The sequence below is a fragment of the Mus caroli genome, unplaced genomic scaffold (genome assembly GCF_978045245.1).
Source record: "Mus caroli unplaced genomic scaffold, Mus_caroli_1 scaffold_1, whole genome shotgun sequence".
NCBI lineage: Eukaryota > Metazoa > Chordata > Mammalia > Rodentia > Muridae > Mus > Mus caroli.
The window spans coordinates 67682643-67701392 of NW_028227256.1; the positions used below are offsets into that span (position 1 = coordinate 67682643).

General features: G+C 35.5%; 2 protein-coding genes across 5 annotated transcripts in view; both read left to right on the forward strand.

The window, feature by feature from the left end:
- Nucleotides 1-10676, forward strand: part of Spag16 (sperm associated antigen 16) — a 945274-nt gene extending 934598 nt beyond the window's left edge. For 2 of the 4 annotated variants that reach the window (XM_021171958.3, XM_085838176.1), the window contains one exon: nucleotides 10372-10665. In XM_021171958.3, the coding sequence (XP_021027617.1) occupies nucleotides 10372-10547 (176 nt within the window). In that variant the 3' untranslated portion in view covers nucleotides 10548-10665. Of the gene's footprint in view, nucleotides 1-10371 lie in introns of all 4 variants that reach the window. The other 2 variants (XM_021171981.3, XM_021171972.2) reach the window with 1 other exon arrangement.
- A 628-nt stretch (nucleotides 10677-11304) lies between these two features.
- The window catches only part of Vwc2l (von Willebrand factor C domain containing 2 like), a 177296-nt gene continuing 169850 nt past the window's right edge, over nucleotides 11305-18750 (forward strand). The window contains exons 1-3 of the mRNA XM_029480459.1: nucleotides 11305-11651; nucleotides 11855-12041; nucleotides 14248-14717. Of these exons, the coding sequence (XP_029336319.1) occupies nucleotides 14328-14717 (390 nt within the window). The 5' untranslated portion in view covers nucleotides 11305-11651; nucleotides 11855-12041; nucleotides 14248-14327. The remainder of the gene's footprint in view (nucleotides 11652-11854; nucleotides 12042-14247; nucleotides 14718-18750) is intronic.

Below are 18750 nucleotides of genomic sequence, written 5' to 3' on the forward strand. Positions count from 1 at the left end.
CCATTAAATAACAAGGCTATTGGTCTTTCCTAGGTAGGAAACTGTGAAGGATTTGGAATTCAAGGCTGACCTTTCAAAAGGTTCAACTTTCAGCCTTAAAATGAAATTTTATTTAAAAATTACAAATTATACTCTATGTAAACTAAAAAATCTGGCCACTCTTAATTTATGTAGAAGTGTTACATTTGGGTTTTTCATCTGTCACTTGCCACCTAGATTAGCTATATTCTATCACATATTTTTTCTTTTTACTCTATTATTAATATGGTGATATTTGTGTTCATATAATTCTCTTCACCCCTTTCTATTTTTGCCCTCAATAGAAAAGAATAAATCTAAAATTAAGGATATAATTATTAACAATTCACTACTTCAACACTCAGTAACAGAAGTTAGCTGGGTCTTTTTTTCCAGTCAAACTTCCATATTCATAATGGGGGATTCATCTCTGATAAAGTTAGTTCTGAAGCCAGTTTGAACATTCTCAAAAACATTAGAACTTTGACTTTTAGAGTCTTAAAATGTATTAATTGTTAGAGTCTAAATAATAAAAAACTGGGACTATTAAAAGTGATTTTATTACTTCATACAATAAAATTAATTAAACTTTTAATTAAAAGGCTCATATCAATAGAAGCCTTTGGACTCTTTCCCTATTCAAGAATAATAGAGAAAGAGCCCATCACAGTCTCTGAGCAGCTTGGATCTGTGCTCTGCCCCAGTTATCTGACTCTCAGAAATGAACCAAAAACTCAGGATCCCTCTGGGATCAGCAAATACCTTTCTCAAGTGTCGGCAAGACTCCAGGTGCATGGGGTCCCTAAATAACTGTTATTCCAACACTGATCAGCTGCATAGGTGAAGACCATGTTAGGGAACGGATCTACAAGGATTTCTTCATGAGAGCAGGTGGCTGTTGATAGTCTAAATGCATTCGATAATTAGTTAAACATTTTTAGGACTTTAGGTGCATCTCACATGGGAGTTTGGTAGTGTTAAAAAAAAAAAAAAACAGTTCATAGAAGAAAGCACCTGTTCACAAATTTCTTCATTCGCTTTCTCCTAACAGGGGGAACATATTTTGAAAGCAACACACTGTAGGAAAGATTAAACTTTTGTTAATTCACCGACTGCTTTTTACTTTTTTTGTTTTTAAGATTTATTTATTATATATGTAAGTACACTGTAGCTGTCTTCAGACACTCCAGAAGAGGGCATCAGATCTCATTACAGATGGTTGTGAGCTACCATGTGGTTGCTGGGAATTGAACTCAGGACCTTCAGAAGAGCAGTCAGTGCTCTTAACCACTGAGCCATCTCTCCAGCCCCGACCGACTGCTTTTTACAAATTTTGGGGAGTGTCAATGAACTGTCTCCCTAAGATGGACATAGATTTTGCACAAAAGACAAAAATTAGTTTATCTTTGTAATTACTTCTTGTGAAAAACGTATAAAACCTACACAAGACTAACATTTGACTGCTTAATAAGTAGCTTTTCACAAAGCTAAGTGACACTGTGTTTTGTCTTCAACACTCCATCTGGTTGTATTTAAATGCATCATGTGCGCTAACATAAATATAACATAAACATCATTTTTAGTCTCAAGCACCACAGTAGGACAGTGAGATTTAACCTGCTGGAATGACTATCATTTTTATGACATAAGCTACCAAGAGAAAATTTTAATCTATTGTTTATTTTTTCACACATTATAATGCCACATTGTCTCCATTCAAGCAGTGTTTTCTACAAAAACAAAAGTTAGATCTCTTTAGCAAGAATATACATAGTTCAAAAGTACTGGAAACGTTTATAAATTATTACTATCTCTTAGACCAGTTAATTCTTAATATTTTAAAGAAGTATTATATTCATCAACAATAGGATGAAAATAAATAATCTAGATTGCATTTCATATCTCTTTCAATGGTGTTTTTGAAATTCTGAGTAATGACCTAGGTTGAGCCATTAATGCAAATCCCCAAAACTTAAGTAGTTTCTTGATACTTCTCATTTTGAGGCATCTTTTAAAGAAACAACAGATGCCTCTCCACATGCATTCAAAAAATCAATATAATTAATCAATAACACTCTCCACAGGTAATAAATGCTGAGAAGCATTTCTGCCTATCTGTATTGATCGAGAGAATTGCTTCAAATTGGTTCTGATGTGTATAAAAATCATTTCCTTATTGATCAAAGCCTGCCGTCCTCTCTGTGATATGTTATTTCATACCAGGTCCACAGTTGTTTTAGTCTCCATTCTTGTACTTGTGATAAATAAATTTCCTGTGATCTGTGTATGAGATTAATTTGAATGAAATAGAAAATGAGTGGTTTGTGTCCTTTAGGAGAACATATTACTCAAAATTCAACCAAAGCATGAATAATCATGAGAAATTATTGTACTTATTCTAATGAGAAATAGAATGATGGATTTCATTCACATTTTCATTATGCATGATAAGCTTAAAAGTTTTGACTAGGCTAATGGTTCTTATAGCAGATTTCTGTTCCTACAACTACAGGCATCTGATCTAGGATGGCACTTCTAGTAAATAAACAATAGAAAGGTGCATATAGCTAGCCAAATTTAATCCATAATCTTGCCATCAAGCTGTATTTCTATAACATATTACTATAACATGTTCAAAACATTTAGCAGCTATGTAACTTCTCTGCTAAAAATGCATGTAAATATGTAGATACCAATAGTAATGAACATGTCTTCAAAATTAATTTTCTGAACAAAAATATTTGATCTTTCAATAGAAAAGAATTTATTAAGCCTCATTATAAAGGATCCATGTAACAGTTGCCCTAACAGTACCTGATAACTGGTAACTCGCAAGAGGAAATATTGATCGATTAAAGAGTTCTCCAATGTAGCTCAGGCCCTAACTGAGCACATTACCCACTGCTGTGAGTTATTCTTCGAACAACAACAACCAAAAAGAAAAAAATAAAAAATAAATCGAAGATCTTTGTCACCATTATTTAGAGAATCTTATAACCGAACCACCTCTTTTACTTTTCTGGGTGTTCCATTACAAAATGACGTGGGTACACTTCCACAGGAACATTAGTAAACAACTGCATTCTTGAAACATGACTTGATTAAAACAATTTCTTCATGCCAGTGGCTCTTGCTTTGAATCCATGAAACATGAACTGTCATATTGACAACTGAAGTCTAGTTGACTTTCTCAATCTAGACAATTTTACTTTAGTACTGAAGAGACATTTTAAGATATGAAAACAAACCAGGTTGAAATCATTCAACAAAACAAAGAAAAACAAAAAATGGCTGCTCTTCATGGGAACAATAGGCATAAAGAAGTAGATTACATATCTTTGCTGTATTAAAATAGCTGTTCACACACGATTTGGGAAAAGCTGAGGGGGTGTTTGCTGCAGATAAGACACATGAGAATGTGAATATCTTGTTTTTTACTGAGCAAAAATAAATGATAACTCCTATACAGCATGTGAATATTGAATAGTTACCCAAAGTTGTAGAAATGAATTTTCTGATCACCAAAGGACTATAGATCCTGGGAATGTTGGATGCTCTTCAAGATGTCAAAGAATAAATGCAACTCTCCTAAGTCCCATACTTATCGCTAACAATAGAGTATAAAATCAGATCCTTGGAGCTTATACATGCCATTAAGGTAGTGCAAAATGAGTATCTTTAAATGTTTTTTATTGTCCGATCAAAATTCATTTTAAAGTATTTCCTAGGAAAATACATAGGTCCAGATGGAAACTGGAGCTGTGAGCACAAGGATGTTTACTCTGAGCCATACTGAAATTTAGTAAGGGAAGCTTAATCACAATGGGAAGATGGCATTGAGCCAGAGGTATTAAAGCATGATGCAGGGGATAAGAACATGAGCCTCAGCGTCATAGGGATCCCAAATCCGGATTCTACTGATCATATAATGTGTGGCCTTGGTGAAGTTGCTTTAATCTTTCTAAACTTCATTTTTGTTCTCAACAAGTCATCACTGGAAAGAGAGGCCCATTGGACATGCAAACTTTATATGCCCCAGTACAGGAGAACGCCAGGGCCAAAAAAAATGGGAATGGCTACCCATTTTTAGGGGTAGGGGAGTGGGGGAGAAGGTATGGGGGACTTTTGGAATAGCATTGGAAATGTAATTGAGGAAAATACATAATAAAAACATATTAAAAATTAAAAAAAAATAAGGAAAAAAGAAAAAAAAAAACCAAGTCTAAGTATAACCCAGTACTGTCCAACAGAAAGATAACTGTAAATGTGATTCTAGTCATATTTTCCAAAAGGTGAAAATAGTAATTATTTTAATATACTGCACATGCTTCAAATAGAAATCAAAGTTTATTTTAGTAAATATCACATATTTGAAGTGAGATTATATGTGATCAACATAAAGCTATCAATGAAGTACATGAGATTATTTGTTCATGGGAAATCTTTGAAACCAGGTGAGCATTTTACAAACATAATGCATTCCAGTTCTTCGAGTTGAATTTCAAATGCATAGAACAGGTATGGGGTAGGTAACCCAGCCCATAAGGTTGTTGTCCTGCTAAAATTACTTAGGACAATGCTTGGAAACACTAAGTCTTAACACTAGTAGTTGTGACAACTTTAATTATTACCCACTGTGAGTATTGATTGCAATGCTCTCCTTGTTAAGTGTTAAGTGCAGAGGTATTTGGCATGGCCGAGAATGTGGAACACATACATTGCTGACCATATCTTTTAGGACCTTGTTACCATGTGAAAGGTACAAATAATATGATGCTCATATTCCCAAAAAGGAACTTTAAGGATACACTGTACCAATCTATTGAAGAAAATCATTCTAACTGGGTTTTAGTGGATGGCTTGACTTTTGTCAGGAAGATATAGCCAGGGAACATGCAGATAGCTAAGGAAAATATTCCATAGGGTACATTAATAAAATTAAGAGTTCAAAGGTGGTAAGGCTATGTATATGACTGTGCAATGTGGGTTTAAATCAACCACAGAATATTTAAAAGCATACCAAGATCCTTGGCATCCTCCATTGTCAAAATAGAAATGGTGAAATGCACCTACCTAGGAGCTAAACACTAACAGCCGTATGACACGGTGATTTCTGTTAAGAACACAGATGTTTCAGTTTCAGAGATTTACAAGGTAGTAAAGCCGACACTGGATGAAACAATTGAGGTTGAGGTTGACATGGATGGTAAGTGGAAGACTTACGTACTTAGGGATATTGTTGCATTCAGAGAAAATCCCAAAATGAGTATCGCAGTTAACCTGAGCCTTCATTTGTGAGAGAAACCCTAATACCTGTGAATGTGTATGTGCATCTGTGGTTGTACATGTGTGCATGTGTATGTGCGTGTGCACACATATGTACATGCATTTATTTGTGTGTGGGTGTGTGCATTTATATGTATGTGTGTATGTCACTTTTACCTTGAGTTTCCCAGAGTTTCCCTCATTTGTCCTGAAGGAAGGCTTTCTGCATCCTAGGGTTGAGTGAAGAACACGGAATCTAAGGTATAGGACTCCACTCTTTCTGTTCCTTATTTTACACAGGCATAAACGCAATAGAAATAAATAAATGCAATAGAAATAGAACCATATGCTTTCTATAAGAATATACCAAAATATATTTGTACTCTCACAGCAAGCTATTACTTCAGGGAAGCATGTCTTAATCACTAATTATACCAACTCCTATGACTGATTAAAATATTGGGGTAATAGACAGGATGGAGAGCTATTGACATTGGGGAAGACTTGTCAGGGTGAGGAAGGGAGTTAAGAATAAAAAAGCTTGCCTGGCAGTGGTGCTTCATACCTTTAATCCTAGAACTCAGAAAGCAGAGGAAGGTGGATCTCTGAGAGTTTGAGGCCAACCTGTTCTACAGAGGAAGTTCCAGAATGCTCAAGAAAGACTACACAGAGAAACCCTGTCTCAAAAAAAACAAAACAACAAAAAATTGTTTTAAAGCTTAAGATGACTCCTGATAACCTTAGTGGCATGCTTTCTAAACCAAATTGAATTTCCACACAAATGGGTATCAAAAGTTCATTAAAAATTCTTCAGTTTGAAGGCGTGCCAATATTCTTTTCAGCAGAGTTGAATTTTAATAATAGCATTCACCAACATGCAAAGTTTCATAAAGTATTTGTACATAGTTTTTTTAAATGCTAATATTTTATTTGTATATTATGTTAGTATGGGATGAAAAGTTTAATAGTAGTTTAACTACATGATTTTACACTCAAATAAAATGATCCCTCTCAATTTATATGTTACTTCATATCTCATAATTTAAAGAGAATGTGATAAAAATGATGCCCAAGTGACTATGTCATATCTCTGGGTTTTTGTGACAAATCCAATTGAAACTACTTTATTTTTTTTTAAGAGGGTATTATTGTAACTATTTTTCTCTTCTAAAAAATATCACTTGTTACTACAATATAAATAAGTTTTATTGGTGAGATAAAGCTATACACTCGCCGAGCATGGTGGTACACGCCTTTAATCTCAGCACTTGGGAGGCAGAGGCAGGCAAATTTCTGAGTTCGAGGCCAGCCTTGTCTACAGAGTGAGTTCCAGGATAACCAGGGCTACACAAAGAAACTCTGTCTCAAAACAAACAAACAAACAAAAGCTATATATTCACTTGAAACAAATTTGTGAAAAATCCACAAAGGTATAAATATCAATTATTTCATTGGGAAACAGAGATTGGAAGAAACTTAGTTCTAAACCCAATGGAATTTGCAAACTCATCAGTAAAGTTAAATGAAATTTTCTTCACTGATAAAAATAAATGTTAATTATGGTTTGGAGACACACAAATGAAAAGTACTCATAATCTCCCACTGTTGATAAACCCTGATGTGTGTGTGTATGTGTGTGTGTATGTATATATAATATATATGTAATTATTATGATTAATCTTCTTCTCCAAAATTAAGGATTGTTTTTTAACTTGATGAAAAATTTGGGCCGTCTAGTCTCCTAGGTGTAACAAATAAATGAAACAAGTCATTTTATGTAACAGGTGTTGAAGAATAGCATGTTTTATTTTAAAATTACTATATATGTGCATATGTATGTATTAACGTCTGTGTTTCAGTAGGTTGTGAAAGTAGACAAGGGGGGGAGATGGGAAGAGAAGATCTTGAGGGAGACTGAGGAGGTGACAGTAGAAGCCCTGTGACATGACAGCAAGATCAGCCCTTACAGGCAGGAAAGTGACCAGGCAGCCAGGGAAGTGGGGACAGGGAATTGGGATTCAATAATATGAATGAGGCAAAATGATATATGTTTGAAAATGTCATAATGAAAACCATTACTTGCTAACTCAAAAACCTAGTAAAAACGCCTAACTTTGTGAAGGTGTTTATTTTTAATTAACATTGATAAACTATATTATATATTTTCAGAGCTATTGTATATATTTTGGAATATGTACAATCATAATTTGATATGCATAATTTGATATGTACTTAAAAGCAGACATGAATATAAATTTATGATCTAATTTTACCCCTTTGTGTTTATTTACCTTTTTTTAATTTTTGAGATTATGATTTCAACATTGCTCTTTTCCTTTTCCTCCTTCCATGCCCTCCAATGTCTCTCTTTGTTCTCTTTCAAATTTATAGCCTCCCCTTTCATTAATTTTTATTGCATGCATATGTGTATATGGATGTATATGTATATGCATATGTGTACGTGGATGTATATGTATATGCATATGTGTATATGGATGTATATGTATATGCATATGTGTATATGGATGTATATGTGTATTCCTAAGCACAACATGCTCAGGCTCTATAGTGTTACTTGTATGTTTTCAGGGCTGACCATTTGGTTTTAGATAACCCAATGGGTGCCTTCTTCCCTGGAGAAGACTATTTCTCCCACCTCTAACATTCCTTAATTGTCTGTGGTTCCATGTATGTGAGGTTGAAGGCCTTCATAGCCTAGAGAATAAAGCAACTTTAACATGAGCAATGTTACCTCAAGTTTCCCATAAGTTATTTTGACACTATTTCAAATTATATTTCTATATTATTTATTATTCAATTGCTGATTTTATAATATACATATTTAAAGATATGCTAGCTTGGTGATGGTGCACATGTGTGCCATGGAACACATAAGGAGATCAGAGAACAACATCCAGCAGTGTGTTCTAGTGTTATAACTTTATTTATAGAACATATGTACTATGTAGCCATATCTAAAGGTATATTTCTTGGAAAGTTTTCAGTATTTACCTACTTTTAATATGTGGATTGTAACTCTTCTAAGTTATTGCATAAAACTGTTGGGTTTGTTGTTGTTGTTGTACAAACTTTTAAAGCAACAGATTTCCTAAATCCCTCTGTAATGGTTTGTAGATGCTCTGCCCAGGGAGTGGCACTATTAGAAGGTGTGTCACTGTTGGGGTAGGTGTGTCACTGTGGGTCTAGGCTTTAATACCCTCATCCTAGCTGCCTGGAAGTAAGTCAGTATACTGCTAGCAATCTCCAGATGAAGATATAGAACTCTCAGCTCCTCCTGCACCATGCCTGCAGGGTTGTTGCCATGCTCCTGTCTTGATGATAATTGACTGAACCTCTGAACCTATAAACCAGCCCCAGTTAAATGTTCTTTTTAAGAGTTGCTTTGGTCATGGTGTGTGTTCATAGCAGTAAAACCCTAAGACACCCTCTGAATGTTTTTAAATCTGACTTTTATAGATGTGACCACAACAAAAGCAATCATTTCTAGCTATATCCTTCTCTTTATTGGCTTTGGTTCTAAACACTTTAAAAATCCCATACCCCTCCATGGCTGTTGTGTAAAAACTGCAAGGGAAAAAAAAAACTCTTTTGTTTGAGTTTCAGGAAAGCCAAAACAACAGTTGCCTATAGAATGAATCTAGAAGGGAAGTCAGTGTGCAACCCCACTGTCAGCAAAGACTTAGTAGAAGAGGGTTTATAATAGATATTCACATCTGCTGTTTTGGACACTCTAATCCATCCTAAGGTTGTTTGCTGTGTCAGGTTTCGTTCTAGACAAAGAAGCTGAGTCTTATAAAGGTTTGTAAATAGACCATATTTATCATGGTTAACTTTACCCATAAAACACCTCTCTGTTTCATAGGCAGTATGACTTTTCAGGGGCAGCACGTGATGAAATACTTCACCATGCTTTTCTTGGTGAACTCTTACTGTGTGACAGACAAATTCTCTTTCAAGATGTGTCACCTACCCAAACTCTGTCCAGAAGGCATGGCTGATACGATGTCTTCTGGACACAGTGGAGATGTGCTGGTTATGAGTCTCTAGATTTGGAATGTTTGTGCTGGAATATCAGCTCCTTGCATACATGGTAAACAACTTACTCAGCCTTCCCAAGCCTCTTACTTCCTTTATACAGTAGAATTACTGCTCTTTCTTCTACTATTGGGTCCTCCTAAGAATTGTACAACAAATACTCAGTGTGGTATCAGATGCCAAAAGAGTTTTAATAAGTTTTAAACACTGTTGTTGGGATGGTAATACACCAATAAGCACGATTAGATAACCCAATATTTAATATTTGGGTTCTAAGTTCAGGTGAGTATATTCTATTAATTCTTCTTGCTTCCAAATGCCAAGATAGTTTCCTACTGGAATTTATCAAAAATTATTAATCAAAATTATGTTATTTTAATTCTTTGGTACTTACTAAAAATGTTTTAAAATGATGAAAATTCTATACACTAAATTTGGATTATTTTAATTTGCAAGATTTCAGAAATTTAAGTTAATGGTCATGTAATTTCGAGGTAGAAATACTTACTTTTTTCATTTCAACTCCAAAGAAATTGTGTTGAATTCATAAATATCTCAACTGTTACAGATTTATACAATGATTTAGCAGAATTATAATAAATATGTTTAATGAAGGTAAATATATTTTACATTTTCTAGGATAAATACCTATAGATATATGTACTTGAAGCCTATGTCCTATTGTCCATTTAGATAACTATTGCTTTAAATTATTTTAACTTATTCATTTACAAAATAGTTGTCTTCTTTAGTTGCTCTCAATCTCAACTCAAAATGATCTGTCAATCATAAATATAAAGAGAATGTTAGGGCATATAACAACCTCTGAATGTTAAGTAAGTAGAGCTATAGGCTTTTATCCTAAATGTATCTTATGGCTCAAATTATTTAATAGATTAAAGTTAGTTCATATTTAATGAGAGCCGAACATAAAAATGAGTCTCTTGAATCACAACCAAAACAGGATAAAACGTTGTATTGTTTACATACTGTGACTGCTTGAGATTAAATCTCCATTTCCCTCTTTTCCAGGTCGAGTTTTAGCTCAGGCGAGTGCCAACGGGATTATCCATTTGCTGGATCTTAAATCAGGGCAAATTCACAAACTGGTGGGCCACGAGAGTGAAGTGCACAGTGTGGTATTTTCCCACCTTGGAGAAAATCTGTATTCTGGAGGTTCTGACGGCACCATTCGGTTGTGGATCTGATCAGCAATAGCACACCCTGATGCAAAGGGCATTCCCTCTAAGGCTTAAAAATGTTTCATATAGTCTGCTCAAATGTCAGCAAGTAACTGGTTAAAATGACCAATAAATAAAATATTTGTTTTAAAACAAGCTTTGGGTGAATACTATATGTACCATACAATTACAAATAAAAATTATAACTTTTTGTTCATTTATCTGTCTGTGTTTTTTTTTCACCCAGAATCTTTCACTTTCTCATCTGGTTATGAATTTAGAGACAGGGCATCCTTGCTAGGAGGTTGGAAGAAACAGCTTTACAATGACGCCTAATGACAGACTAGATGAATTACAAGACATTGATTTTTAACGTTAGAGAACAAACTGCAGGAAAACGCGGCTACTTTTTTTTTTTTTTAAATCAAACCCAAGCTGCAGAAGACCCAAAGTTGAATTATGTATAGCACAAGGAAAATTTTTCTATATCCAGAGGGCCAAATAGAGTCAGAAAGCATACAGTTTCACAGATTCTTTGACAATGAGTGTGCTTTATCTATTAGTAATAACCAACGACTGCAGATGGCTTAAATCTAAAGGCAAGTCCCTGGAACTTTCATCTCTGCAGCCCATGCAAGAATGCATTAGGTAAAATTAACATCTTTCTAATTTTTATTGTGATTTAAATGCAAATAAGTGTCTTGCATGCAGAAACTCCCCCCTCCCGACACACACCCCATGCTCGCTCTCATCAGCTGTATCAAGTGACTGCCTTAGACAACACTACAGCCTGGTCCGCGGAAGCAGCTGGGGGTTTCGACCAAGCTGGGCTCAGAAGCCAGTTGTTGGCGCTGTCCGTGGTGCTGAGGAATTCCCGGCTGCCGGCAGGATGAGCTCCGAATCAGCAGTCTGCAAACTGCTCACAGCGATGCCAAACCCCAGTTAAAGTTGCGCCTTTGCTTCACTTCCACAGTTAGAATCTTCTGGTGTGTGAGGAGGGATTCAGTCAACATACTGTGGACGATGCTGATGCTTCTGCTGGTGGAGTGGGCTTTAAGCTTCAGTATGCTGTTTCTGTTTGTGATCCTCAGAGCCTAGCCAAGTCACCTCTACTGCCGTAGCAAACACTGTGTAAGTGAACTCATGTGTGGAGGAGGCGTAATCAGCCAGGAAATTTCATAGAAGGATCTAAGAAAATGCTAAAAATAAGTTCAACATGATTCTGCTACCAGGGTCCGGATTTCCACAGGACCAGCATTGCTTCTTGCTTTGAATTCTGAAGACAGGTCCAAAGCATATTTCTTATGTGTGTCTGCTGTGTTTCTCTCTGGAAGGGTGGGAGACTGCTTCTTGGCTGTGTTTTGAAATGGGAAATAGAGAGGATGGATTGCCTTTAATTCATGCCTGAAAATGCATTCTTTGGGTGACTAAAGAGGACCGGCTTACCTAAGAGATACCTGACCTTTAAGTTCAGATTGGTCTGTGACCCCCCAGCACCACCGTTAACCTCAGAGTGACTAGGTAAGTGAATCTTATGACATGAGTTGTGCTTGCTTTCTCAGAGAAATAGATGCAGTCATTTTAAATCATGTGTAGCAATACAGGGAGGGGGTAAAGTTTAGCTGGGAAGTGAGCCTCAGTTTAGCAGTCTTTGCATTTTGATTTGAAAATCTTCAGATAACGCTGTTGTTGTATTTCCCCAACCTCCCTATTTTTAAATAGTATTCTAAATGGTATTTATTATAAGGAAGGTTCTTTTAAAAATAGCTTCAGAACTTTGTCTCATTAAAAGATACATATTCCTCATAATAAAAGCATGCTTAATGTTAATATGAAGAAAAAACCCCACCCTTCTTTTTATCTTGCAGTTTACATTTACTGTAACCTTGCACATTAATGCCTACCTGTGGCTTACAAAATGATTCTTTTCTGCCTGGGTCATTTTAAAGCAGAATCCTGTCTGTATTTCACATGGCTTTTCTTGCATGTACTGATAGCTGCCGCTGGACATTGTGAGGAGGCACGGTAGCTTCCTTGCCTTGCAAGATAAACTTTCTATCTATGTGAGAAGTGCATCAATGCTTTAATTAGTAAAACATAGATATGCCTTCCCAGAAGCTTCTACGCTGTTTGTGGCCTCGGTAGTAATTTAGAAGAATAAAATGCTTTCTCAAAGGGAGCTTCCAGTTTCTCAAGTAGAATTGTAGGTTTGCATTTTCTTGTTCTGTCATGACTCATTATTTTTGACATATTTTAGGGGGAATCTATCTCCTTTATCATTACCCCAAAGGAATTCACCCAAAAGGAATTCTAATATCAGAGAATATTGGAGGAATACTAATATCAACCTTGTCTGAAAAGAGAACGTGAATACATTGCCTTCCATTTTACTATTACTCTAATTTGCATATCTAACTTAGGATGCAAATATATTCTAAGAGGTTATGAAGTTTCCTAACATCATCTTCATCATATTTAATTATCATAGTTGTATGCTAGCCTGAAAAGAAGTGGTTTTTCACTGTTTTTAGCATACTTTGGAAATAAAACATTGAATGAAACTTAGACATCTTAAAATGCTCTACATACAATCTTAGTGATATTGGCAGAAAGCCAATAGCATTTAAATGATGAATTAAATATTTTACAACGATTTTCCTTATCTGTTCCTCCCCAAAATCATAGTTTCCCCAGAACCTTTACATAAGTTAGCTGCTCTAAATATTCAAAGGAAACCCCATTACCAATATTTACTACCAAATACTAGCACGCAGGAAGCCTACAACAGTCATTGCTACCCAGATAATAGTCTGTGAACGCCCATGGTTCATTATTAAGAAACTTCCACAGAAAGTTTTTTTCCTGACATCTTTGTCTAAATTAACTGAATGAAAATATATTTTCAGTAGCATGTGAATGTTATTCATATTACATGGAAGGGATCAACTTCAAATATGACATGGTTATTAGATCCCCATGGCTGTAAAAAGTTGTAGATATATCTTTCCTGCCCACTAGGAGCTTACCTCTTGCATAAAAATAATGATGTGTGACAAGAGTAGAAATGACTGTCATTAACAAATCCACATAAATAAATTTTAATTTTTGTATCATGTAGATATGTTTTCTCTTATTCACCATGATTTGCTGTGCTACTTCTTGTATTCAGTGTGTTCCAACCCAGAACATGGGCATCAGAGTGAAATCTTCTGAACTGGATCCATCTCATTTAAACTTGCATCCAACTGCTGTTTAAAAAGTTCCTTTGCTTTTAGAATTTAATGCTTGACCCTAATTTCTTGTTTTTACGCAAGTTACTATAACCTCTACATTCTATTACTGACTCATCCAGTTCAAAGAAAACTAGGGATGTAATTTCAAATATCCATGAGCTATATATCAGTAACTACTTGCAATCACCCTTTAAGGCTCAATAAAACTACTTCTTACAATGTGCAAAGAGCCAGACCATTGAAACTCAAAGGCAAATTACAATCTGAAGTCCCCTAAATAAAATAACTCCATAAATTAACTTTATTGAAACATATATTGCCAAGATCCACTATTCAAACTTTACAATAAAGTATAGGCAGTTGGATGAACTTAGTTGATTTGAAGTCTCAGTGTCTTCCAAATTGAATCCATACAAATGATTTAAAAGCATGGGCTTAACTGCATCTTTATTATCTTTTATATGTCAAATTATCTTTTAAATATTTATTTTCAGCCCACCCCTCTTGCATTCCCATGGAAGGAGCTGAGTGTGTTTAATATTAGGAGAACATCCAGAAGTCTGTGAGGAGGGGGATGGCTCTTCATATTCATGAAGCTTGCATACTTCTATTGGTCATCCCTGGATTGGTCACCTCTGCTGCCATCAGTCACGAAGACTATCCTGCTGATGAAGGTGACCAGGCTTCCAGTAATGACAATCTGATCTTTGATGACTATCGAGGGAAAGGGTGTGTGGATGACAGCGGCTTTGTATACAAGTTGGGAGAACGGTTTTTCCCGGGACATTCCAACTGTCCGTGTGTCTGTGCCCTAGATGGACCTGTCTGTGACCAGCCGGAATGCCCTAAAATTCATCCGAAATGTACAAAGGTGGAACACAATGGATGCTGTCCCGAATGTAAAGAAGTGAAAAACTTTTGTGAATATCATGGGAAAAATTACAAAATCTTGGAGGAATTTAAGGTATGAGTTACCCTCCATATTTATTAAATTCTAATTTTGATTATAACATGCTTATCAAATCTAGAAAGCATACAATTATATGCCTTTATGTAGATATGCACCATGGTTGACAGAAAATCCTGTTGGTTCATTGGTCAATATTTCACAGTATTTTTTTTCAGAAATGTTTAATATCTTCTCATTTTTAACACTCAAAACCATTCTGTGTTTTTACAAAATATGTTTTGAAGACTGATGGTTTGGAGGATGCATCTGTTAAATTAATTATCATATTGTTAATTTTCTGGCTTATTAGTCTGTACTGGGAGCCATTTACCAATGGCCTTGACATATTTGTCTACTGTGTAGACTTGTACATGCTACAGAAAAGCACTCAGAGCTGTGATCTCTACATCAAGAAAAGACACTGGGCCTACTTGTTATAGAACATAGTTCAGCAGTCTGCTCATCCAATGTTTTACTCACCGGGCTTCATAAAGAACTGAATTTTTATCATGGCCTTCAAAACAGAGAAGTCAACTTTTCAATTATATGACACTTAGTTTTCCTTTCATCCTTCATGTCTTATTTTCAAATAACATGGAGTTTGCTTTTATTTCTTCTGGAGTTCTCTTTTATCTGGTGGATAATTTTAATTAGAATGTCCTACAAGCCATATGAGTCTGGGGAGCATGAATTAATATGTCAAGAATATCTTACTTAATTATAATGACAGTTTGTGTCTTGGACTATCTTTCATGCTGAAAGCTTAATATGAAAGCGTCTTATTTTATCAAAGTTTGGTGACATAGGGTTTATAGCATTGCAGGTAAGAAACAGGCACAGCTGATTTTAAGTTTGCTTGTTTAAATTTGAAAAGGAATGTTCCGTTTGTAGACCTGAACTAACTACTCTTTCTACAAAGTAAAATGGTGGCAGGAATCAGCATGTGGCAAAAATATTTGAAGTGTCATCATTCAGGAGTTTAGAGTGTGGCTGTTTATTATATTCATCCCATTCTGGGCCATGAGTTCAAACTTGTTCCAGTTTATACAGGAATGCCTGTCTTTTTGTGTCACATTCTATTGCCTATGAGGAAAAGGGGTTTTAATGCTTAGATCAACTTTGTTAGATGTGTTATTCTAGAGATTTTTCTTTTGTGTATTGTAAAATTTTGCTATGCAGTTATTAAGAAGTAAAAGCTAGAGACTTTAGTAAAGCTACCCTGACACCAAGTGACAGTTAAGAGCATACAATCATATAGTGACTAATGGCAATATTGCCTTTAAATATTGTATACAGTTTGGCATAAGTTCGTTTTGCTTCCAGGTAGTGAAGGTAAATATAGTATTTAACACATTATAGTTTGTAGAGCCATGAACAAAAACTGTGGCAATTCCTATCTAATGTGCACATATATCTATAATAGAATTTTTCTGGAAAGAATATCTAGCTCAAACCAAGATCACAAGAGATAGTTTTGGTAGATAAAATTTGGCAATCAGCATTTAATATATAGAACAATAGATAGTCTGGTTTATGAATTTAGTCAACTTACCCTTCTATATACTAGATTTACTTAAACAAAAATATAACTTTAAGAGCTAGAGAGATTGTTCAGTGGTTAGGAGCACCAGCTGCTCTTCCAGGGGATCTGGGTTTGTTTCTCAGCACCTACATGGCAGCCCACCATCTCTACCTCCAATCTCAGGTTATGCAACACTCTCTTCTGGCCTCCTCAGGTACCAGGCATGCATGTGGTACACTGACACACATGCAGGCCAACACTCATGCACATAATAAATAAAAACATTAAAAAGGTACCTGTGTTACCACCTCAGACAACACAATACATACGAACGAAACATTAATTATTCTTGTGCTTCTAGTTATAGCCCCAACATAGTGTAATTCTTCATGCAACATCCCTTAATAGCAAAGCACGTGTACCTTTCTCTGTCAAAGGATTATTAAATTATATATTTTTTTAATTTCTCTTTATCACAAATGCATGGCCACAGAAATTTGTAGATATTATCTAGGGCAAACTTGTTAGAATGTGGAACTAAGACCAAGAAAGTTTGTTACCTCCCTCACAAAGTCATCTATCTGTTTACCCTGTTTCTTAATACCGCTTTCTTGCAATTAAACTCAACTTCCCAAAGCACTTTTAAGTCCAGGTCAGAAACAGCTGCATTTGAAGCCCAAATTCCTCAGCAAGGTGTAAGATCCGACCCACAATAGTAAGACCATAAAATAGTCATTGTAATGATTATTTCCCTTATGAAGAGATGCTAAAAAAATTTAATGAAATCATTAGGCCTAGGATAATGAGAACATTTGAGTTGAATAGAGAGTTCTTCTCCATTCTCCATCATTCTCAAATAGGCAGGTATTTACTCTAGTTTCTAAATTTTTCTGAGTCTTTACTTATATCTTATAAATAAAATTCAGCTTTAAAATAACTTCAGATGAAGTAATTTAATATCTTCTGTAAATGTTGTACTTGGCCGTATGAACTATACAAGTAAGCAAACAGTAGACACATTCTATCATCTTCACTTCTTCCCAACTTCCTCACCAGGAGCAAGTATCCAATATTTAAACATTCACAAAACTCAGTTATAATGCTGCTGATACATCATTGAGGACATTGTAATATGAGATATTCTTTACAATAATATATTCATCCAAAGAGCATTTGTTGTACTGTTTACTATTAAGATACTATACAGTCGCTTGTTCTGGAAATCAAAGCATCTAGAAGCTAATGTGCTAACAAGAAAGGCATGATTAATGTACAATTCAAATGAAAAGAAAAACAGTCACAAAAAAAAGAAAGAAAAACAGTCACATTTGAGTTAATGGACTAAGTGTGCTGGCATACACTTGCAATCTAAGCATTTTCGAATCAGAGACAGGGGGATCATGGGTTCACAAGGCCAGCCTCACTCAGCCACGCAACGAGACCCTAATTTACAAAATAGAAATGACATTCCTTTCATTTATGACTACAATGCCAGTATCTGCCCAAGACTTAGGATGTGAAATGTTTATCAACATAGCATGAGTCTGCCAAAAACAAAAACAAAACAAACAAACAAACAAACAAACAAAAAAACCCAGCAACAACTTCTTTCTTCAAGATGGTCAATGTTGGGCTGTCTTTTAAAATGATCAAAGTTGATATGGGGATATCAAAATTCCCAAAGGGGGAGAAACTTCTGGAGCAAAGACAGAGTCTGGGAAGAGCAAGGCCTGAAGAAGATGCGAGGGTGTGAATACCAAGATCTGTGGCTGGCTCTGAGGCTGTGGTGTGTGTCAACGTTAGGTGGAAGCCATTAGAGCAGCGATCCACAGCGTTTAAGATTAGACTTAACTATGATTTTATTCCCCAAACAACATCAGGAAAAGAGATACAACTGGAAAATTATAAACATTCTTGGGGGGGGGATCCATTTCCCTTTCTACGTATTTCTCATGTATGTAAATTTCAAAAGTAGTTTAGAATTTCAAAAGCAAATATCAAGATTATGCACATAGACAAATATAAAAGTATTAGGGTAGTTTTCAGGGAAATATCTGACATCCCTACGGATAATCTAAAGCAGTGGTTTTCAACGGGCCTAATATTGTGACCCTTTAATACAGTTCCCTAATTTGCAGTGACTCCCGACTGTAAAAATTTTTTTACCTCATAACTGTAAATTTACCACTGTGATGCATCATAATGTAAATATCTGATATATAAGATATCGAATATATGACTCCTGTAGAGAGGATCATTTTACTCCCAAGGGGGTGGAGATCCACAGGTTGAGAATGACTGGTTCAGAGTTGGCTCATCAGCCTCTTTGAATCCCTTTCTAACAGAAATCCTTCCCTGTGTGTTCACTCATGCTATTCATTGTTCACTTGCCTACAGCCCATCTTGATGCCTACTAAACAACTCCAGGTAAGAAAAGTAAAACATCACTCCATAAATGTATGTAACTAAGATCGTACAACCGAAATCTGGAATGGCGGGAAGCTTGCCCATATAGCTCCCCACATC